At 42.4% G+C, this 23,733-nt stretch overlaps 2 protein-coding genes across 5 annotated transcripts in view; one reads left to right on the forward strand and one right to left on the reverse strand.

Annotated features, from left to right (window-relative positions):
* The window catches only part of LOC131189846 (H-2 class I histocompatibility antigen, Q9 alpha chain-like), a 47,998-nt gene extending 27,588 nt beyond the window's left edge, over nucleotides 1–20,410 (forward strand). The window contains exon 9 of one of the 4 annotated variants that reach the window (XM_058166374.1): nucleotides 20,391–20,410. Coding sequence is in view for 1 of the 4 variants with exons in the window: in XM_058166367.1 (XP_058022350.1) it covers nucleotides 7,013–7,128 (116 nt within the window). In the remaining 3 variants the exon portion in view is untranslated. Of the gene's footprint in view, nucleotides 1–7,012; nucleotides 7,721–20,043; nucleotides 20,063–20,390 lie in introns of those variants that run through there. The other 3 variants (XM_058166373.1, XM_058166367.1, XM_058166375.1) reach the window with 3 other exon arrangements.
* The window catches only part of LOC131190460 (uncharacterized), a 41,306-nt gene continuing 25,823 nt past the window's right edge, over nucleotides 8,251–23,733 (reverse strand). The window contains exons 9-12 of the mRNA XM_058167783.1: nucleotides 17,828–18,109; nucleotides 12,158–12,247; nucleotides 10,929–10,961; nucleotides 8,251–8,831 (exon numbers count right to left, since the gene is read on the reverse strand). Coding sequence (XP_058023766.1) covers nucleotides 8,794–8,831; nucleotides 10,929–10,961; nucleotides 12,158–12,247; nucleotides 17,828–18,109 — 443 coding nt within the window. The 3' untranslated portion in view covers nucleotides 8,251–8,793. The remainder of the gene's footprint in view (nucleotides 8,832–10,928; nucleotides 10,962–12,157; nucleotides 12,248–17,827; nucleotides 18,110–23,733) is intronic.

Below are 23,733 nucleotides of genomic sequence, written 5' to 3' on the forward strand. Positions count from 1 at the left end.
TTGTCTTTAATTCAAAATGAAGTCAAGGTGTTTTCTTTCTTAGCTATAATCAGAGGTAGTCTGACAGATGGGTCTCCCACCTGTCCACTGGAACATTGTTTCCTTTGAAATTAGACCAGACTGAATGCTGCTGGCCAATTTGTAAAGATCTGGTTTTTCTTTCAGACATTGGGGTCAAGAGATGGTCAAACCTGCAAGGAAGCAGCTTGGCTGCACAATCCGATCTCCCATCCCATTTTTCTAAATTGTGAAAATCCATAAATCTTCAAAAAAGGGAAAAAAACAGATCCAGGAAACTACAGACCTATCAGCCTGACCTCAATACCGGGGAAGATTCTGGAAAAGATAATCAAGCAACGAATCACCAAACATCTAGAAGCAAACAAAGTAATAACCAAAAGCCAACATGGGTTTGTCAAAAACAGATCATGCCAGACTAATCTTATCGCATTCTTTGACAAAATGACAAAATTAATAGACCAGAGGAATGCTGTCGATATAATTTACTTGGACTTCAGTAAAGCATTTGATAAAGTAGACCATAACCTACTACTAGATAAAGTAGAAAAATGTGGGTTAGACAGCACCACCACCAGATGGATTCGTAACTGGCTGACCAACCGCACTCAACATGTAGTCCTTAATGGAACTACATCCACATGGAGAGAGGTATGCAGTGGAGTACCCCAAGGCTCTGCTTTAGGCCCAGTAGTCTTCAACATCTTCATCAATGACTTGGACGAGGGGATAGATGGGGAACTCATCAAATTTGCAGATGACACCAAGCTGGCAGGAATAGCCAACACTCCAGAAGATAGGCTCAAGTTACAGAAAGATCTTGACAGACTTGAACATTGGGCACTATCTGGGGCTTCCCTTGAAGAGCACCCGAAGACTCCAATTAGTTCAGAATGCAGCCGCGCAGGTGATAGAGGGAGCAACTCGTTGCTCCCATATAACACCTCTCCTGCACAGGCTGCACTGGCTTCCAGTGGTCTTTCGGGTGCAATTCAAGGTGTTAGTTACCACCTTCAAAGTGCTCCATGGCATAGGACCGGGTTACTTACGGGACCGCCTGCTGCTACCGGCGACCTCCCATCGACCAGTGCGCTCCCATAGGGAGGTTCTCCTCAGGGTGCCGTCGGCCAGTCAATGTCAGCTGGTGGCGCCCAGGGGGAGGGCCTTCTCTGTGGGGGCACCAACCCTCTGGAACAAGTTACCACCAGGTATCCGTCAACTCCCTGATCTTCGGACCTTTCGACGCGAGCTGAAAACATTTTTGTTTCACCGTGCAGGACTGGCCTAGTGGGGTTTTAATAAGGGGTTTTATTGGTTTTAAGTTCTTCAACCAACTCTAAATTTTCCTTTTAAACTGGTCTTAAAAATTGTACTAACTGTCTTTACTTTGGCTGTAAACCGCCCTGAGTCCTTTGGGAGAAGGGCGGTATAGAAATTGAAACAATAAATAAATAAATAAATAAATAAATAAATAAATAAATAAATAAATAAATAAATAAATAAATAAATAAATAAATAAATAAATAAATAAATAAATAAATAAATAAATAAATAAATAAATAAATAAATAAATAAATAAATATCTAACAAAATGAAATTCAACAGTGAAAAAAGTAAGGTTCTACATTTAGGCCAAAAAAACAAAATGCACAGGTACCATATATGTGGTACCTTGCTCAATATTAGTAACTGTGAGAGGGATTTTGGAGTCCTAGTGGATAACTATTTAGATATGAGCCAGCAGTGTGCAGCAGCTGTTAAAAAAGCCAACACAGTTCTGGGCTGCATAAACAGAGGGATAGAATCAAGATCACGTGAAATATTAATACCACTTTATAATGCCTTGGCTGACTTGGTAAGTTGATTATTTGTTAAAGTTTGGATGATCAAACATATGGTCAATTCACTCTGCAATAATTAATTTAAAAAAAAACATGAACTGCTTTAATAGCAGACATTTCAGAATGCATACTTTTAAAATAATATTTTATTGAAGATTATATTATACAGATAAAACTAATACCACTAATACAAAGAAAACCAGAAAAGAGAGGAAAACTCCCCTTTCATTCCACACAAGTATGATCAGAATAAACAACTTATCAATCTTTCCTTAAAGTAAAACCAAGTAACTGAATTTTAGATCTATGGTTATTATTCATTTTTAAAATGTTTTATATTGTGTTTTTATTATATGACTGTAAGCTGCCTAGAGTTGCCTTGGTGAGAAGGGCAGCATAGAAGCTTGATAATAATAATAAATCCTCTTCATCCCATTCCTCACCCTTTTCTCTAAACACTCATCTCTACAATCTCTCCAATTAGCAAAAGCCCATTAAAGGTTGTCACAAAAGACCACATAATTATTGCAAATTATATCTATTAAACCCATTTTGAATCTTTGTCATTCCACAATTATAAGCACCCAACGTTTCCTATTCTGCTCTGATCCTCATTCAGAATAAAAATGTTATTTATTTCAATGATAAAAGCAATGATGAACGTCCCAAAATATATATCCTGGTTCAAGCATATTGGGAAAGCCCTGAAGGGCTCCTCCTGAGAGTCCGGCCTAATTCAGAAGAAGGCTGATCCCATCTTCTTTCCTCTCTCCTCATGCTGGGACTGTCCACTCGTGCTGCAAAGAGAGGGAAAAAGCAGGTAGGGACAGTCTGGAAGGGAGCCCAGAGGAGGAATCCCACCGCCCAGGCTGAGGGGTCAGCAAAGATCAGCCCAGGGAAGGAGCAGAAACAGCAGCCTCAAGAGGGGTCTAGGACAGGGGTCTGCAACCTTAAACACTCAAAGAGCCATTTGGACCCATTTCCCACAGAAAAGAAAACACAGGGAGCCACAAAACCCTTCCCGTGCCTGACTATTTCTTGAGCAGCCACAAAACTAGCATATGTAGTTGAATTAAATGTTCTGTTTTCTTCTGAAACTTTTCTTTTCCTGGATTTATCCATGGTTGGCCTACCAGGGGTTGAAAAGCTCAATAAATCGCGTGCCAGCGGGCATCGCACATTGGCGGTTGTGACGCATATTTTGAGTGACAGGGAGCCGCAGCAGAGGGGTGAAAGAGCCACATGCGGCTCCAGAGCTGCAGGTTGCTGACCCCTGGTCTAGGACAACTCGCCACAGCCAACTCACTGCGGCCAACTCGCCACGGCCAAGTCACCATGAGACAATTACCGCAGCCAACTCACCGCAGAAACAAAAGTTACACAATATTGAAGAAATGATGGAATAGAATCGTTAAAGAAAGGATACAAAAGGAGGGACAAAATGAAACGTCAATGACAAAAATTAAATAATGACTTAAAAGCCAGCCATCAACACGCCCCAATCCACCTCAAAAGCCACTTACAACAAAAACTATAAATACCAGGACTTCCGGGTGGCTCCGCTGCGCTAAATGGCGGGCAATCTCAGTCCGCCCGTTCTTTGTGATTCTGTGAGAGCTGTTTAGACAGCGTTAATCTGCTGTCAACAGCTCGTAAATCTCTACCCTTGGGCAAGGAGGGGGATGATGAGCATTTGAGCTGAAGTTGAGCCCCCAAGAAAAGCCCCAGAATGATTTCTGGTGGTTTGATGGGAACGCTCCTTCTATAGCTCAAAAAAAGCTCCAGAATCCAGAACGCATCTGCAAAAGCAGAGCAAAACGCAGCGTCCATCTCCGTGACTGAAGAGGATTATTGATAAATTGTCAACACGGAAAGAGCCGAAAGCAGGAGGGCTGGCATTTGTTTGTAAGATGATTTTAACTCCCTGACAGAGAAGTTATTTGTATTTGAAAGATGGCGTTTTGTGTTTTGAAAGTGAAAGCTAAGGAAATGCTGATTACAATTGCTGGCGTGGAACCTTTAAGAAGAAAATAACAAGATATTTTTTTTTTTAAATGGAATTCTTTTTTTAAAAATCTATTCTTTTTTTTTATTATCTTTTTCTTACAGTGTTTAAGAAGAAAAATTTATTGGTTTTTTTTTCTTTTTATTCCCCCCCCCTTTTTTTTTTCTTCTCTTTCTCTTCTTCTTGATACTACTTAGTTTAAAAATGGCTTTTAAGCAAAGAGATTTAACCACTTCTAAAATATTGGAAATTTCTTCACTTCAGGTACGGAAATTGAGAGAGGATATTAAAGAAAGTCTAAGGAATTTTTTACAGGAGCTTATGGAGGCTCATCTTTCAGAAATAGATCAAAAATTTAATGAAATGGAGAAAGAAATACTGGATTTTAAAGATTTGGTGGAAGAGCAGAAGAGGGAGATGAAAAAATTAAAGGAATCAATTACTCCATTATTGTTATCTAGTACACAGACAGAAGAAAGATTGAATGAATTTAATCAAATTAATTTAGATTTGCAAAGGAAAATAGATGAAGTTCAAATTAATTTGAATTTAGAGAATAAAATAGATGATATTCAGGTTAAGGCTGATAAAGTAGATGAAGAAAGGCTTATATTACAATATAAATTAATGGAATATGCTATAAGGGTGAGAGGAATGGAAGAGTGTAAAGGAGAAAATTTGAAAGAGATTTTTATTCAGGCCCTTGCTCAGATAGAAGGAGTGGAACCAGAAGATTTTGAAGTTAATATTGAAAAAATTTATCGTGTTAATTCTTGGTGGGCAAGGCAGAAGTGTTTACCGAGAGATGTGGTTATTTATTTTACAAATAAGAGGACTAGGTATGGAATTTTACAAGCATTTTATAAAAATAGATTTCAAATATTAGGACAAGATATAATAATGATGAAGGAAATTCCTCCTAAAATGTTAAGAAAGAGAAAAGAATTTGCCTTTCTGGTGGATGAGCTTAAGAAACATCAGATATATTTTAGATGGGAGGTTCCAGCTGGTTTAACACTGAATTATAGAGGAAGAAAGTATTTTCTCAATACAATTTGTAAAGCACGAGATTTTTATACTAATGTATTAAAGATTGGGAATTCTTTGTTAACAGATGTTAAGTTGAATGGTGAATAGATGGTCGAAAATGTGTAAGACAGAAGAAGGGGAGGGAGAATGTTTAACTTTATTATATATGATTATGGTTAATTTTTGTAAATGATTTATTGTGGATATAAATGTGTAATTTTAGGGGTACTATTTGATATATTAAAGGTATAAAGGAATAGGAAGATGGAATATTGTTTAATTTTGGAGGATAGATAGTAAAATTTAGGAATTTGGATTAAATATTATATTTAAGAGATGGATGTAATGTTAATTAGAATGTAATTGTTATAATAGATATATTTTGGATAAGTTATAGGTGTAATTTTAATAATGTTATTTGATATAAGTAAGGTAAAGTGAAGATTTTAATTATTACAATTGATACTTTGGATATTTGTAATATTATTTGTCGATATATAAATGTTAAAGATGTGAAAAGATGGACTATTGCTTACCCTTGAAGGTTGGACAGAAAAATTAAAGAAACTAAGTTGGAAATATGAACTATTTTTGAGAGACTGCTTAGGAAGAAAGACATTTTAGAAGAACCCTTGGTGAATATTGGAAGATGGAACGTTGTTTTGATATTGATTGATGAAGGTTGGATATTAAAACTATGTACTTTATTCAAGAATAAACACTAACTCAATCGGAAACTTTGAGAACTCTAGGAGTGGAATGGTCTGATATATAATGGATTGGAAGAAAAGTATCTTCTTTGTCTTTGGAAGGAGTGGAGGTTTTAAGGAATGACTATGGATTATGATTTGTGCTAGATTTTAATTTTTGTTGTTAGTTTTATACCCTGTATTCGGTTCTCGGAAGTCCTGGGGGTGGGGAGGAAGGGAAGGGAGGGGAGGGGCAGAAAATGGATTGATAGTTAATGTACAAAGATGATTGAAGATGTATAATTAATGTAAGATCGGACCTGCCTGGCTACTACTTTAGAATGATGGGAAAGAAGGAAGTAGAAGAGAGAAGGAGGAAAGAGAAGAGGAGGAGGAGGAAAGGAAGGAAGAGGGGAAGAGGGAGAAGAAAGGAGTAGGGAGGAAAGAGGAGAGGATGTAAATAAGAGAGGGGGAGGATGGTTATGGAAAGTAGAAGAAGGTAGAGAAGGAGAGTAAAAGGAAAAGGAAGGGGGTGGTGACCGGGCAGACCCGATTAATTGTATATGATGGTACATTAAATATGTTATTGGATATGTTATTGGATAAGAATGTCAAAATAAAACTTTTTTTGAACAAAAAACTATAAATACCACATACAAGAACAGCACACACTTTACTAGAGAGATGTTCCCTGAAGATGGGCTCTGTCGTGTCACACTCCCACTCTGACGCACGAGTCCAGGAAGTCCGTAACAGACTTGGCAACGAAGCCTTTGCAGCTTGCCAAGTTCCTTCGAGGTTTATCAGGGCAGGCAGGAGTCCAAGTTGTGACTTCAGCGATAGAGTCCGATATCAGCAAACTAGCTAAGACTTTGCTTGACTCAAGATTGGAATGCCAAAAGCAGGTCCTTTATATAGGCTGTGGGGTGTGGCTCCATGACTCAGAATTTATCCAGGCCTGCCCCACCCCTCCTTCTGCTGGCGTCGCCTCTCAGATCTCCGGAAGTGAGGGTCCTCCTACGCTGAATTGTCTTCAGCTGGATCTGCTGTCACTAATTCCAGCACCTGGCTGGCTTCCTGCTCACACGCTGTAGAAGTGAAGTTTATCGGGCTTGTCCGTTCACTCTTGGAATCCTCTCCGGGCATGGGGCCAGGGCCGGGGGCTGGAGGCATGACAAGCCGTTCATCTTCATTATCAGACTCGGAGTCTGATAACAGGCCCGGTTGGAGACGGGAGGGGCCCGGCTGAGGAGGGGAGGGAGGACAAGTCACAACAGGCTCCAGCATGAGTCCGAAAGCTCAGAAGACAAAACCTCTAGTCCTGCTGACCGACCCAGATTGGCTCCTGCAACGTTATCCTGGGACACGTGCATTCGCCTTCATTCAGAAAAATTAAAATAATGTTTACATTATTTTAAATAATTAAATAGAGTTGTTGAATTGTCCTGTGGCGAGTGGGCGGCAGCAACTTGGTCGTGGTGAGTTGGAGAGGCAGTTGGAGAAAAGAGGAAGACTTGATTTTGTCCAGAGTAAAAGGAGGAAGTGAGCTGACCTCACCCCGTTCCTAAGAAGTCTGTAAGGAGCGTGCATCAATGCCCCAATGTGCCTACCGTCCCTATCCTAATGCCCCCTTTTATTCGTAACCATCTCACGTATTCATAATCACGTTTATACATTTCACGTATTCGCAATCACGTTATGCTTTATCTGTAATCTTATATACGCTTGACAAATAAATAAATAAATAAATATTAATAAATAAATAAAAGGAGAGAGCAAAATTATTAAAAAGGAAAGCAAAAAGGACTCTGGTAACCCTTTTGGGACAAACAAAAACGCAATGCCCCTTTTCAATGAGAAACCAATTCTCCAATTCTATGCTATTCCTATGCTGATACGATTGCTTGTTCATGAACAAATTTCTCTTCTGAGCGAAAAAGGAGAAAACCCACAATTCTCCCAATGGTGTTTAAAGAGATTGTAATAGGTGGAAAAGAGGTGACAACATCTATTTAAGATGCAATCTCAATAGACTTACCGTACCTATCCCTATTTCCAGGTCTGTCTTATTTATTTATATCCCACTTTTTAATTAAATAACTCAAGGCAATGAACACACCTGATATTTCTTCCTGTTCCTATTTTCCTCACAACAACAACCCTTTAAGTCAAAACGACGCTATAGAGCACTGCACACCAGAACAACTAGACACAAGAACAGTTTTTTCCCGAAGGCCATCACTCTGCTAAACAAATAATTCCCTCAACACTGTCAGACTATTTACTGAATCTACTATTAATCGTTTCATAGTTCCCATCACCAATCTCTTTCCACTTATGACTGTATGACTATAACTTGTTGCTGGCAATCCTTATGATTTATACTGATATATTGACCATCATTTGTGTTGTAAATGTTGTACCTTGATGAACGTATCTTTTCTTTTATGTACACTGAGAGCATATGCACCAAGACAAATTCCTTGTGTGTCCAATCACACTTGGCCAATAAAAAAAATTCTATTCTATTCTATTAAGGCAGGGGTCTCCAACCTTGGTCCCTTTAAGACTTGTGGACTTCAACTCCCAGAGTCCCTCAGCCAGCAAAGCTGGCTGAGGAACTCTGGGAGTTGAAGTCCACAAGTCTTAAAGGGACCAAGGTTGGAGACCCCTGCTGGGCTGAGAGAGAGGGATTGGCTGGTTTTTGTGCTTAAGGGAAAACTAGAACTCACAGTCTCCTGGTTTCTAGTCTGGTGCTTTCATGACCAAAACAAATTGGCTCCAATTATTTTAATTATTTTACCAGAACCAGATCTGAAAGGGAACGCATGAAGGATGTATTATGATGCCCTTTAAAAGGGGCCTCCCCATTTTCAAACCGTTTTCAAACCCCCCAAAAGCCTTCTTAAGAGCTAGAACATTTTTGCTCATTCAAGAACAGTTCCCTCTGACTTACTCAGGCACGAACTGTCAGATCCTTCGTCACCTGCTGGAGAAAAAAAGAAAAGAAAGCCAGAAGGTCAATTGGCTAGAGGAAGGAGATGGAGAAACTCAGATCTGATTCCAACCCTCTCCCTCTCTCTCCCCCCCACCCTCGCAATACATCACGTGACGTTGACATGATGAACACACGTTTGACACCCCGGCCTAGTCTAATGAAGAGAAGAACTAGGGGTGACACGATACCAGGCGTCCAATATTTGAGGGGCTGTCAAAGAGAAGAGGAAGTCAATCTATCCTCCAAAGGACCTGAGGGCAAAACAAAAAGTAATGGATGAAAACTCATCGAAGACCGATCCAGTAAGGATAAATTTCCTGACAGTGAGAGCAAGTTTTTTTTTTAAATTTCTTTATTTGCATTTATATCCCGCCCTTCTCCGAAGACTCAGGGTGGCTTACGCTATGTCAAGCAATAGTCTTCATCCATTTGTATATTATATACAAAGTCAACTTATTGCCCCCCCCCCAACAATCTGGGTCCTCATTTTACCTACCTTATAAAGGATGGAAGGCTGAGTCAACCTTGGGCCTGGTGGGGCTTGAACCTGCAGTAATTGCAGGCAGCTGCTGTTAATAACAGACTGTCTTACCAGTCTGAGCCACAGAGGCCAAGTAACCAGTGGAAGGGTTTGCTCCCAGATGTTGTGGGTTACTGGACAGCCATTTCTCTGGATTAATATAGGATCACCTCCTTGAGCAGCGGGTTGGACTAGAACCGTGATGGTGAACCGGTGGCATGTAGAGCCTTCTCTGTGGGCACACGCACAGTGGTGGGCTTCAAATTTTTTTACTACTGGTTCTGTGGGTGTGGCTTGGTGGGCGTGACAGGGGAAGGATACTGTAATATCTCCATTCCCACCCCAGTCCAAGGGAAGGTTACTGTAAAATCCCCATTTCCTCCCCATCAGCTGGGACTTGGGAGGCAGAGAATAGATAGGGGTGGGGACCAATCAGAATTTTTACTACCGGTTCTCCGAACTACTCAAAATTTCCACTACCGGTTCTCCAGAACTGATCAGAACCTGATGAAACCCACCTCTGCACGTGCGCCATCGCCAGCTGCTCTTCTGGTTTCCGCCACGCACATGCGTGCTGGCTACCGGGTCCTCACGGGTGCCAGAGCACTGGAAAATGGCCTGAAACTGGCCAAAACTGGAGGCTCCAGTTGGTCCAGAATGCAGTTGCGTGGGTGATAGAGGGAGTAACTCGTGGCTCCCATATAACACCTCTCCTGCGCAAGCTGCATTGGCTGCCTGTCGTCTTCCGGGTGCACTTCAAGGTGTTGGTTATCACCTTTAAGGCGCTCCATGGCTTAGGACCGGGTTATTTACGGGACCGCCTACTGCTACCGCTTGCCTCCCACCGACCTATGCGTTCTCATAGGGAGGGTCTCCTCAGGGTGCCGTCAGCCAAACAATGTCGGCTGGCGACCCCCAGGGGGAGAGCCTTCTCTGTGGGGGCACCCGCCCTCTGGAATGAGCTTCCACCAGGACTTCGACAACTTCCTGACCCCTGGACCTTCCGCCGCGAGCTGAAGATGTATTTATTCTTCCGCGCAGGACTGGCATAAAATTATTATTATTATTAATTTTAATGGGGTTTTTTTATGATTGTAATGTATTTTAATTATTTTAATTATGGGCCAAACTGAATAAGCTTTTTAACATTGGTTTTAACTGTATTGTATTTATTTATTGTTGTTTTTACCTGGCTGTAAACCGCCCTGAGTCCTTCGGGAGAAGGGCGGTATAGAAATTAAATAATAATAATAATAATAATAATAATAATAATAATAATAATAATAATAATAATAATAATAATTAAAAAAAAAAAAAAAATCGGGCCATTTCTGGGCCTCAAAACAGCCCAAAAAAGCCCAGAAACGGCCCGAAATATGGCCTGAAACCGGCCAAAAAAATAGGCATGCCCACGCCGACTAGCTGGTCTTCAGGTTTCCGGGGCTCTGGCTTGCATACTTGCATGCACATGCATGTAATTCCGGTTTGGGCACTTGGTCCCGAAAAGGTTTGCCATCACTGGACTAGAAGGTCCCTTTGAACTATTGTTAGAGAGCTTCTCAATCAGAGGTTATCTTTCCATGCAGCTGGGTCTTCTCGCCTTCTTGTCCCCCAAGGCTTCTCCTTGGGGTTTCCACTCCCAAGAACAGTCTGGCTGTTAGGAAGGGGCTGTTAGGAAGCCTAGGTCTTCAGAGGGAGAGGGAGATAGCACAACTCTACACCTCCACGAGCTGCTTTTGTGTTTGGACATACACAAATATACACATGCAAGTCTTCAGCTGATGCTGCCTCAGTTGAAGATTACATATAAAAAGGACGAATCACTCACTTGGTGCTCTTCTGTACTTAGCTTGAAGTTTCTCTGTAAGGACAAAAATTAGTGAAAGCTCACAAAGAATAATCCAATTCCACCAGAGATCATCCAATCCCTCCCTCTGTAGAAAAAAACCCAGGAGAGAGTTTAGCAGTTGTTTAGACCAGGGGTCTCCAACCTTGGCAACTTTAAGCTTGGTGGACTTCAACTCCTAGAATCCAGAATTCTGGGAGATTAATAATAATAATAATAATAATAATAATAATAATAATAATAATAATAATAATAATAATAATAATAATAATAATAATAATAAAAGTAATATTTTAATTTGTATACCGCCCTTCTCCCAAAGGACTCAGGGCAGTGAACAAGCAAATAAAATACAAACACAAACACATACAATATTAATAACAACCCTTAAAAAACTTATTCAATTGGCCAAAGAAATTTAAAATACAAATTACACCCTATAAAATTACAGAAATTTAAAACCCATTAAATTAAATTAAAATTTTAACAATCAAGCCAGTCCAGCCATGCAAAATAAATAGGTTTTAAGTTCGCGGCGAAAGGTCCTAAGGTCAGGTAATTGTCGAAGTCCAGGGGGAAGCTCGTTCCACAGGGTAGGAGCCCCCACAGAGAAGGCTCTCCCCCTGGGGGCCGCCAGCTGACATTGTTTGGCTGACGGCACCTTAAGGAGTCCCTCTCTGTGGGAACGCACCGGTCGCTGGGAGGTAGAAGACGGCAGTAGACGGTCCCGTAAGTATCCCGGTCCTAAGTTGAAGTCCACCAGGCTTAAAGTTGCCAAGGTTGGAGACCCTTGGTTTAGACACAATCTCCCCTATTATTAACAATCACAGATTAGAAGCACACCACCTGATTTGCCCCAAGAGAGACCTGCTGCCTCTGAGATGGATGGAGGGGAATTGTGGGAAGGAACAGCAGCAGCTGGGAGAGGAGGAAGATTTTCCTGGAAATCCTTCTCTGCTGCTCTTTGACCAAAGCGTTTGAAAGGGACAAAGGAACTGGGATGCCTCTTCCCAACTCAGAGGAAGACAGGACTGCCTGAATCTCAGACTCAGCTGAATGGAGACTGGAGTCCCAGCAAGAGGCTGAGATCTCAGATGCTCCCCAAGAGGGCTGGGAAAACAGGACAGAAGGAAGCCCAGAAGAAGCTCTCCAAAGGGAAGAGATTTGGGAGGAATCTCCCCAATTACAGTATTGTAAATAAGGATACTTACTGAAGGGTATCAAAGTCCCAACAATCACACATGCCAGGACAAGACCAGCCACAAGGTAGCCAATGTTGAACCCTTTGTTGGACTTTGGAGCTGAATTGGGAAAAAGAGCAGATAATTGAAAAGGTAAAGATAAAAGTTCCCCTTGCACGTACAGTATGTGCTAGTCATTCCCGACTCTAGGGGGCGGTGCTCATCTCCGATTCAAAGCCGAAGAGCCAACGCTGTCCGAAGACGTCTCCGTGATCATGTGGCCGGCATGACTCAATGCCAAAGGCGCACGGAAGGCTGTTCCCTTCCCACCAAAGGTGGTCCCTATTTTTTCTATTTGCATTTTTTACTGGCTTTCAAACTGCTAGGTTGGCAGAAGCTGGGACAAGAAACAGGAGCTCACCCTGTTACGCGGCACTAGGGATTCGAACCGCTGAACTGCCGACCTTTCGATCGACAAGCTCAGCGTCTTAGCCCCTGAGCCACCGCATTCCTGTTAGATAACTGAAGGAGAACCCCAAACAATCACTCCAATTAGGGGACATAACACAACCAAAGGATTGGAAATCCCCCAAATTAAAAGGATGAAGAGCTCATGTCCTTCTAAGGGTGACATGCAAATGCCTTGCTGACCATTGTTAGAGATGTTCTCGTGAAGCTGCCTTCCTCTCAACCCCAGTCCAACATGAAAGTAGCTGATATTCATCTTTAGCATTTCAGCTCAAAAGCAGTTTGCAGTCTTGTGACTCTCGGCAGTTTTATAGAAACGAAATCGTCAGCAACACAATAATAGAAACAAACTTCATGAAATAAGGAACATGTTTTTGAACTTTTTACAGGCTACCCCAATATGTCATGCCTCTGGATGGAATTCGGCAGGTCTGCATGCTGTCTTTTTCCTTAATTTCTTATATTCACATTTTATAATGTAAAGTAGGGGTGTCAAACTTCAGGCCTGGGGCTCGGATCCATCCCGCGGGATGCTTAGATCTGGCCCACGGGGACACCCTGGAAACAGTGAAGGACTGGCCCACAGTGCCTCTGCCAGCGAAAACGTTTTCATTGGCAGAGCGCTCGGGCCACCACAGGCGCCCCCGACACGAGTGATGTCAAGCTGGCCACACCCACCCTGACCCATGCCCCCGACCCCCCTCCCGAGGTCAAGCACAACTATGATGCGGCCCTCATTGAAATTGAGTTTGACACCCCTGATGTAAAGCATTCATATCACCTATTCTTTTTTTTTTTTTAAGCATACAGTTTCATTTTCTTTATCTCTTGTAAGATTGATCTATCCCCCTGGAGGAGGAGAAAGGAATGAATCAGGGTTGAAATGCTCCCGGTTCGGATCGGATCTCCCGATCCGGTAGCGATGGTGGTGGGTGGTTCGGAGAACCGGTAGCAAAAATCCCTGCACCCCTCCCTCGCCCAGCTGAGCCGCGCGATCATCAGAGGCTTTTTTTTTAACTTTTAAAAGCATTTTTTCTTTGGCCGAAAAAAATGCTTTTAAAAGTAAAAAAAAAAAAGCCTCTGATGATCGGGCAGCTCAGCTAGGATCATCAGAGGCTTTTAAAAGCATTTTTTTACAACTTCTTCGCTCGAATGCTTTTAAAAGGCTCCTCTGGCGATCCCAGCTGAGTTGCCTGATCATCAGAGGCTTTTAAAAGCATTTCTTTACGGCCAAAGTGGTTGTAGAAAAAATGCTTTTAAAAGTAACCAAAAAAAAGTTGACCACGCCCACCCAGTCACATTACCCACCCTCCCCACCAAGCCACGTCCACAGAACTGTTAATAACAAATTTTACAGAAAATCTCTGACATTTGGTTACGAAGTGACACGATAGTCATAGTTTCAGCCTTTTCGTTTTGAGCTCTTAACTTCCAGGATGTGGGATCCTCTTGTCTCCCACATACACACACACACACACACCCCTAGATTAGGGAGAGGATCTCAGGGCAGATCGATCACGTACCCAACCAGCACCATCGCTACACATTTCTTAAGACTCTTTAGTCTTAAGAAAGAGTCTTAGCTGAGCACCTTCTATTCATCTAAATGAGCGGTTCTTGGAGGAAGATTTTTGAGTTAGCTGCGGATGCCCATAATTATCAGGGCATCTGGCCTTCTTTGATGAGCTTTAAGAGGCCTTTGACTGCTTCCCAATGAGGTTTTATTAAATAAAATGCCTATTTACCATAAACATTTAATCCTGTGAAGCGTCCTGATGACCCTGTCATGTTTTAGAGCAAGGGTCTCCAACCTTGGCAACTTTAAGACTTGTGGACTTCAACTCCCAGAATTCCTCAGCCAGCTTTGCTGGCTGAGGGATTCTGGGAGTTAAAGTCCACAAGTCTTAAAGTTGCCAAGGTTGGAGACCTCTGTTTTAGAGGTCACCTGATCTGGTTTTTTTTGACAAGTTTTTTAGTTTCCCCCCCCTACACACACATGATTTATGAACAGAGTATTGGCCATATCATATCTTATACAATTCAATGTATTCAAATACATTTTACTTAATTATAGTTTTTGCCAAAATGTCCTTCTTTCATAGTTTTTATTCATTTCCTAATATTTCCTTGCTCATTTTATTAAGTCACATCTTCTATCGCCCTCAAGTTCTAATTTCTCCATTTTTATTCGTGTTCATTCTCTTCCATTCTTTTTTTTTTTTAACTATTTCAATTTTTATCCTAATATATTCAAATATATTCGGGCTTGCCTTTCTTCCATTTCATCTTTTGCTTTTCACAGCAATCCTTTCTTCTCCTTCTCACTCCTTTCCCTCCCTCCTTTCATCCTCCCTCCTTTCTTCTTTCCTCTCCTACTCCTTCTCTACTTTCTCTTCCTTTTTCCCCCTCCTCCTTTCTTCTTCCCTATCTAACCTTCTCTCCTACTCTTATTTCCCCTACCTTTCCTCCTCTTCTCTTCCCTTTCTTTTTTCTCTCTCCCTCCTGATCTGTTTTTGTCGGGTGTTAAAAATCAGGTCCACGCATGAAGGTTCAATTAAAATTGATGCATTGCTAAAAGCCTATGCAACAGGAATCTTTTCAATTAATGGTTACAGTTATACAGAGCTTGGGCTACAGCCCTAAAGGGGGTTAGACTTGGTTTGATGTAGTTTTTTTTCTTTTGGTTTTATGATGAGACTCAGAAATTCCAAAAAATCCCTGATGATTAATCCCTCTAAGAGCCATGGTGGCGCAGTGGTTAGAATGCAGTACTGCAGGCTACTTCTGCTGACTGCCGGCTGCCTGCAATTTGGCAGTTCAAATCTCACCAGGCTCAAGGTTGACTCAGCCTTCCATCCTTCCGAGGTGGGTAAACTGAGGATCCAGATTGTTGGGGCCAATTAAGCTGACTCCATAAACCGCTTAGAGAGGGCTTGTAAAACACTGTGAAGTGGTATATAAGTCTAAGTCTAAATGCTATTGCTAAATTTTTAATTTTGAAATTTTAATATTAACGTTTTAATTTTTGTATACTCCTTTTATATTTTGACGTTTTTGTAGACTACCCAGAGTCCCTCTTTCACAGAGCTAGGCAGTCCAGACATAGAGAAAATAAATAAATAAATAAATAAATAAATAAATAAATAAATAAATAAATAAATAAATAAATAAATAAATAAATAAATAAGATGTTGAGATGCTAGAAAGAGTGCAGAGAAGACCAACAAAGATGATTAGGGGACTGGAGGCTAAAACATATGAAGAACCGTTGCAGGAACTGGGTATGTCAAGTTTAATGAAAAGAAGGACTAGGGGAGACATGATAGCTGTGTTCCAATATCTCAGGGGTTACCATATAGAAGAGGGAGTCGGGCTGTTCTCCAAAGCACCTGAGGGTAGAACAAGAAGCAATGGGTGGAAACTGATCAAGGAGAGAAGCAACTTAGAACTAAGGAGAAATATCCTGACAGTTAGAATAATCAATAAGTGGAACAACTTGCCTGCAGAAGTTGTGAATGCTCCAACACTGGAAATTTTTAAGAAAAAGTTGGATAGCCATTTGTCTGAAATGGTGTAGGGTTTCCTGCCTCGGCAGGGGGTTGGACTAGAAGACCTCCAAGGTCCCTTCCAACTCTGTTATTATGTTATGTTAAATAAGTACACAAGTAAGAAATTAAATAAATAGATGTGTATAATTTCTCTTCAGCAGCAATACATCCTGATATTTTGGTTTTTTTTTACAAAAGGAAAGGTGCCAAAAACCAGGCAGCCTCTTTTCTGACTACTGATACACCAGTCCAGCTACCCGGTGCATTTCATGAAGTCAGCTGCAGTTGACACGTGTTAATAAAATTTGGCAGTCCGAGAAGGGCTACAAATTCCTCCTGATTTTTTTTGTCCTTTAGGAACAAAATCTGTTTCTGGTGCTCAGCATAACTGCTGCTCCTCTGCTGGAGGCAGGAAACAGGGAAGGAAGAAAGGCTAAGATAGGATCTGGGAGCATTTCATCAGGATTGGGAGGGGATTCTGTAGCTTCCAGTAAATCACCTGAAGCCAATTCTATGGACTGTTCCCTACAGATGCACCAACCTCAAACACAGGGAAAACCAATGGATTAAAGGGGATAGATGGGGAACTCATCAAATTTGCAGATGACACCAAGCTGGCAGGAATAGACAACATTCCAGAAGATAGGATCAAGATACAGAAGGATCTTGACAGATTTGAACATTGGGCGCAAACTAACAAAATGAAATTCAACAGTGAAAAAAGTAAGGTTCTACATTTAGGCAAAGAAAACCCACAAAATGCACAGGAACCGTATATGTGGTACCTTGCTCAATAGTAGTACCTGTGAGAGGGATCTTGGAGTCCTAGTGGACAACCATTTAGATATGAGCCAGCAGTGTGCAGCAGCTGCCAAAAAAGCCAACACAGTTCTGGGCTGCATAAACAGAGGGATAGAATCAAGATCACGTGAAGTGTTAATACCACTTTATAATGCCTTGGTAAGGCCACACTTGGAATACTGCATTCAGTTTTGGTCGCCAGGATGTAAAAAGGATGTTGAGACTCTAGAAAGAGTGCAGAGAAGAGCAACAAAGATGATTAGGGGACTGGAGGCTAAAACATATGAAGAATGGTTGCAGGAACTCAGTATGTCTAGTTTAATGAAAAGAAGGACTAGGGGAGACATGATAGCAGTGTTCCAATATCTCAGGGGCTGTCACAGAGAAGTGGGAGTCGGGCACCTGAGGGTAGAATAAGAAACAATGGGTGGAAACTGATCAAGGCAAGAAGCAACTTAGAACTAAGGAGAAATTTCCTGACAGTTAGAACAATCAATAAGTGGAACGACTTGCCTGCAGAAGTTGTGAATGCTCCAACACTGGAAATTTTTAAGAAAATGTTGGATAGCCATTTGTCCGAGATGGTATAGGGTTTCCTGCCTCGGCAGGGGGTTGGACTAGAAAACCTCCAAGGTCCCTTCCAACTCTGTTATTATGTTATGTTGTGTTGTGTTGTGTTGTGTTGTGTTGTTGTGTTGTGTTGTGTTGTGTTGTGTTATGTTATGTTATGTTATGTTATGTTATGTTATGTTATGTTATGTTATGTTATGTTATGTTAAAGTTCAAGTATGCTCACACCTGGACACAGCTGGGGTCAAATATCTCTCCCACAATCCTTCAGCTTGAAAAAGAGCCCAGCCTTCCCCTCCCTGCAGCCTCTCACCCTTTAGGGCCGCGTTCAGAGGCTCCTGCAAGCCGTCATGCTCTACATGGCATCGGTACTGGTCACTGTCATTGGGATAAATCTGGATGCTGAGCCAACAGTGGTAGGTCCCATCCGCATTGGGGACCACAGTCCCATGGAAGGTGTCCTGCAACCAGACCTTCCCGTCCCTTGTCCAGGAAGCATCAATTGCCTGAGGGTAGAAGCCGTCGATTCGGCAGACGTGCGTTTCCATCCCATCCTCAGTCTCCATTCTGCTGCTTACTGTCACCACCGGGGAGTCTGCGGGAAAAGAATGATCTCTGAGCCCCTCCAGAGCCTGAAAGGTGGATGAGAAACTTGAAAGTCTCCTATTACTTAGTTTTAATTTAGGGATTCAACACGCCACAACTGCAGCATCTCCAAGAGTTTTACAAATGCTCCCAATCCGGATAATATTCAAGCACAAGCGATTCTTTTTTTTTTTTTAGGGCAAATTTTTTTAAAAAAAATTTTCCATAATAATTCCCACAATTTGACCAGTGTACAATACAATCACTTATACAACAATCGATCCTATACTCAAATTATGCTCAATCCGGGCTACTCAACCGCCACTCCCTCCCTTAATCCTTTCTACCCTTCTCATCCTTCTTCAACTTTCCCCACCATCCTTCTCCTCGCTTTCCTACTTCCCCACCTCTTTCCCACTTCTCACTACCATCCTTTCTAACCCTCTATCTTCTCCTCCTTCTTCTCCTCCTATCCTTTCTTCTCCCTCCCTTCTTTCCTACCTACCTACCTACCTACCTACTTTCTTCTTTCTTTACTCCTCTTTCCTTACCCTTTCCCTTCGGGAGTGGTTACCGAGCAATCCCGACTTTACACCATTCCAACTTGTTTAATTCTACCATTATTCCTGTACAATGGCAATCAATCAATTTATAATCTTCCCCTCCCCCATTTCCCCCCCCAAGACTTCCCAGAACAGAATACAGGGTATTGTAACTAACAAACATAATCTAAAATATAACATAAAACATATTCCATTTCACACCATCAAACCATCACACTATCAATTCCCTTCTTTCTTAAACTCTAATACATGTCAATTCCTAACTTCACTCTAGCACAAGCGATTCTTGATTTTTAGTGACTCAGCCTAAATTTTGCAGCAGATTGTGGCTCTACGGAAATTTCACTCAGACCGCTTTGAGCTCTTAAACAAACTTGAACTGTTCCCATGAGGGCGAGCGATATCAGAGCTGCTGTTTTGAGTTTTGTTTTTTTTTAAAAAAAAATGACACAGACACTTCCACTTCCTCAAATTGTAAGCTGTTCCAGGCCTCTTTCCATGGGACGCAACCACGATATCAAGAGAGGGAGAACCAGAATGAAAGCAAAGGCATGGAGGAGCCTTTTGGGATCTCACACTGGTCAATTTGGAAAAATGATTGTCCCTCTCAAAGGGGTGGGGCAGAGATGGTGATGCCAAGGGAAAAGAGAGACAATCCTCCCAGGGCAGGGAGCGGAATAAGGCAGCAGCTCAATGGGCATAGCCAGGTGGGCGTGAAAAGAGTGGGTGTGGCTGGGTTGGTGCAGATGATTCAGCACACTTAAGTAGGTGCAGATAGGTTGGTGTGGGCCAGTGGTGAAATGCTCCCGGTTCAGACCAGATCGGCCAATCCAGTAGCAATGGCGGCGGAAAGCCATTAAGACACAATTCATTACACCATCACCCTCCAAGTTTCAACCCACCAAACCTGGGAGTTCAGACAACCTCAGCTATGACCCCTGCATAGCCCCATGGGAGTCTGTCAGCATCCAATAGAATACATGCTCTTGCCACAGGAACAGGAAGCTCAATTTCAAAGCCCAGAGAGGGTATAAATAACCCTCACTCTCCACTCCATGTGGTCAGCTGCACCAGGCCCATGTGCTTGATGGTTCTGCTTCATTAAAAACCGTCTTTCCGATCACCCTCCCCGTTTCCAGTGTCTTTCTCCCCGCTTGGAACTGAACCAGATGGATATGTCTTCCAGCAACAGTTACTGGGAGGAAATTAAGGGTGCACATCTCATTTGGATACCTTTTAGCTAAGGTGTCAGCTTTGGAAGCCGTACTAGGCCGAAGGCTTCCATACGCTGCCACAATTCTCCTCTGTGGGAAAGGAGGGGAGGAGGGTGGTAGTGCAAGGGATGATTAGACATAACAACATTTTTTTCCTGCCGGTCAAGGTCAGGCTGGGTTCGCATCTGGAAAAGGAATGGCTGGAGTGATGCTTCGACACGGGATGGTTGAGGATTGGAGCATGTGACCGGCAGAGGTGCCATGAGGGTGGAGATTTTGGGGTTTTGAGGGACGAACCGGATACCTCAGTTTTGGTTTTCCTCCAACTGTGCCAGTTTACCTATGCTAGTAAAAGAACTTTGAAAGATGTTGGTTTCGGAGTCTTTTCTGCAGGAGGAGTTTTCTGGAACGCTGACATAAGAGTACTTTCACTGAAGAACCCTAAGTGGCCTCATTTGGGCTGTGAGCTTTGAACAGAAAACCCTTAATAGCTTTTGCTGCTTGATCCACACAGATACCCACCAGGCAGAATCTGCATTTCCTGGTCCATTTAATGGCTGCCTAAACAGGGCTTCCCTCATCCTGGAGAGCTCCAGACAAGGGAAAGAAGCAGGCAAGCCAACTAAAGCCCTTCAAAACATCCTAAGCAAACCACAAGACCCAACAACCCCAGAAGGAAAAAAAAAACAGGAGTCACCCACAACATACAGTGTAAGAACGGCAACAACCGCTACGTAGGACCAACAGGCAGAAGACTGGCAGAGCGTATCCATGAACAATGTTAACCGCTTTAATCTTTTTTTTTTTTTTTTTTTTTTGTTCAAAAAGTTTTAATTGGTCAAAAAAGGTTTATACAAATACATATCAGGTATGGTAAATTTTCATTTTTCTTATCCAGGATAAGAATTTTGCTCAAATTTTTTAACACATACAACAGCCATATGGCAAGCAGGTGACACGAAGTAGCTAAGTTTACAAATCTTACATACGCAATAAAGAAGGGTCAAGAATAAACAGAATATCATACAAAAGAGAATAAGGAAAACCAACACAATACCAAATATCTTTATCACTTCCTAATTTTGGATCTCAGAACTCTGGGTTCAGCCTGACCCAACTCCAGGGCCGCAACAGCGGCAGCCGCCACCGCCCCATGGTCTATAACCTCCCCTTCTTCAATTCCTGGGTCATCTGATTCCAGGAGGGCTTTGTGTTCCTCCACGTAGGCCATAGCCTCCGCAATTGTACTAATTTTTTCGTAATGCCCTCCCGGAAAATCATCAATCCTCTGGCATCAGCCATCTGAAGCCTACTCCCTTCTGGTACAATTTGCTTGACAAAAGTAATATTTCTTTCTCATTTCACGACCTGTCTGGGAATCTGCCTCAGAATGGCTATCTCCTGCCCCTGTAAGTCAGTGCCCCACTCCTATGTTTTCTAAGAATTTCATCTCTCGTCTCTCTTCTCACAAATTTGACATGAACCTCTCTGGGAACTGCATGCGTGCATATTGTGAATTAACTCTATAAACTCGATCCACATCCCAATTCATGAAATCAACACCTCTCCCAAGAAATTCTCCCAACAATTTAGTCACAACATCTCTCAAATCTTCTTGGTCCACTTCTTCCAAATTTTGAAACCTAAGGAAATAAGACATTTTATCCATCTGTAGTCCAAGCACAGCATTGCCTGTCGTCTCCTCTCTTTTCTGCACTGCCCGCATCTCACCCTCCAGACCTTCCACTTTCTGCTTGTTTTCTGCTGAGACTTGTTGAGTATCCTTTAAATCCTTTTGGATAGTCACAATTTCTGCTCTTATTTCCGTTTGGCCTCTTTGCAAATCATCCAGTTTCTTGTCCATATTGGATAACTTTTCCAGAATTCTCCATCTCTCCAGCAGTTGGTCTCTGACCTTTTGCCATTTGAAAAAAAAAAAATTCAAAATCCTCAGGCAAGCACAGTATCCTTGTAATTTCCTCCGGATCCACCAGGGGGCACTCACAGGAGCAACGAGTCCAGAGTACAGTTAGTCAACCAGGAAGCCGAAGGGAAGTGATGTCATCAAGATTCTCATAGTGAAGGCGGAAGCTGGACGCCACCACTGTTCCCCAGAGGAGGGGGGCCTCAAACCTCCCTCCTAAATTTCTCCATCACCTCTTCTCTCCAGAGCTCCACAAAACCGTAATCTTCTTATTTTAAGTTCTCCTCTCCAGAATGACTCGTGCTCCTTCCAGCCGCAGGGGAGAAAAACCCCCGCACCGGAGCACTCCACTGCCACCGATATCCCTTCCCTTCTCCATTCCTCAATTCTTCTCCGTTCCTGTTCACCACCAGGCTGCTGCAGTTATAAATCCAAAGCCCCGTGTCACCGGGCACAGCGCCCAGGCGACGACCAAAGTAATGGCCGTGGCCTGTGGCCTCCAAACCCCGCCGAGCCTAGGACGCGCCAGCATCGGTCCCCCAGTCCTGTATGTCGGCTTCCGTGCGGCAGGTGTCCTTTTCGGAACACCTGGCCCCTGGGGGCCTCGGCGGCGGCCGGATTCGGGCACTGGGGGCAGGAGAAGCCTCCAGACGACCGTTGCCCCTGGACACCGGAAGTCGTCTCCGTTAACCGCTTTAATCTTGATTGCAAAAAATATGACTTCTGTAACAGAATCATCAGTGCTTGGAACACTTTACCTGACTCTGTGGTCTCTTCCCATAATCCTAAAAGTTTTATCCAAAAACTTTCTACTATTGACCTCACCCCATTCCTAAGAGGACCATAAGGGGCGTGCATAAGAGCACAAACGTGCCTACAGTTCCTGTCCTATTGTTTTTCTTTTTCTTCTTCTTATATATATATATATATATATATATGCTTACATCTCCTAATATTTACTCATATATATGTTTATATGCTATATAATATTTTTGTATGATACTTATATATATTGTTTTGACAAATAAAATAAATAAATAAATAAAACACCAACTGCCAATCAGAAGACACGATGAAAATTCTTTCATTTCACAACATATAGACAGGTTTCACCATCGTTTCAGTTGGGAAAAAAATGTGACAATCCAGGCCAAATCCCAAAATGCCAGGGGATTTCTAGAAGCCTGGCCCTCTGACAAATGAGCCATCAATAAGACACATAGATATTAATAGTATCTATACACTATGCAAAAGAATAGAATAGAATAACAGAGTTGGAAGGCACCTTGGAGGTCTTCTAGTCCAGGGGTCTCCAACCTTGTCAACTTTGTAGGGGCCGTGGTAGCTCAGGCTGGTAAGAAGCCTGTTATTAGAACACAGCAGCCTGCAATTACTGCAGGTTCAAGCCCGGCCCAAGGTTGACTCAGCCTTCCATCCTTTATAAGGTAGGTAAAATGAGGACCCAGATTGTTGGGGGGGCAATAAGTTGACTTTGTAATTATACAAATAGAATGAGACTATTGCCTTATACACTGTAAGCCGCCCTGAGTCTTTGGAGAAGGGCGGGATATAAATGTAAATAATTAAAAAACTTTCAGACTTGTGGACTTCAAGTCCCAGCAAAGCTGGCTGAGGAACTCTGGGACTTGAACTCCACAAGTCTGAAAGTTGCCAAGGTTGGAGACCCCTGTTCGAGTCCAACCCCTTGCTTAGGCAGGAAAGATTGCAGCAACAGTAGGCAAGTATTTTCAGATGGACATTTTATCCATCTGTAGTCCAAGCACAGCATTGCCTGTCGCCTCCTCTCTTTCTGCACTGCCCGCATCTCACCCTCCAGACCTTCCACTTTCTGCTTGTTTTCTGCTGAGACTTGTTGAGTATCCTTTAAATCCTTTTGGATAGTCACAATTCTCCCTTATTTCGCTCTTTGCAA

Source organism: Ahaetulla prasina, chromosome 2 (assembly GCF_028640845.1).
Source record: "Ahaetulla prasina isolate Xishuangbanna chromosome 2, ASM2864084v1, whole genome shotgun sequence".
Classification (NCBI taxonomy): Eukaryota; Metazoa; Chordata; class Lepidosauria; order Squamata; family Colubridae; genus Ahaetulla; species Ahaetulla prasina.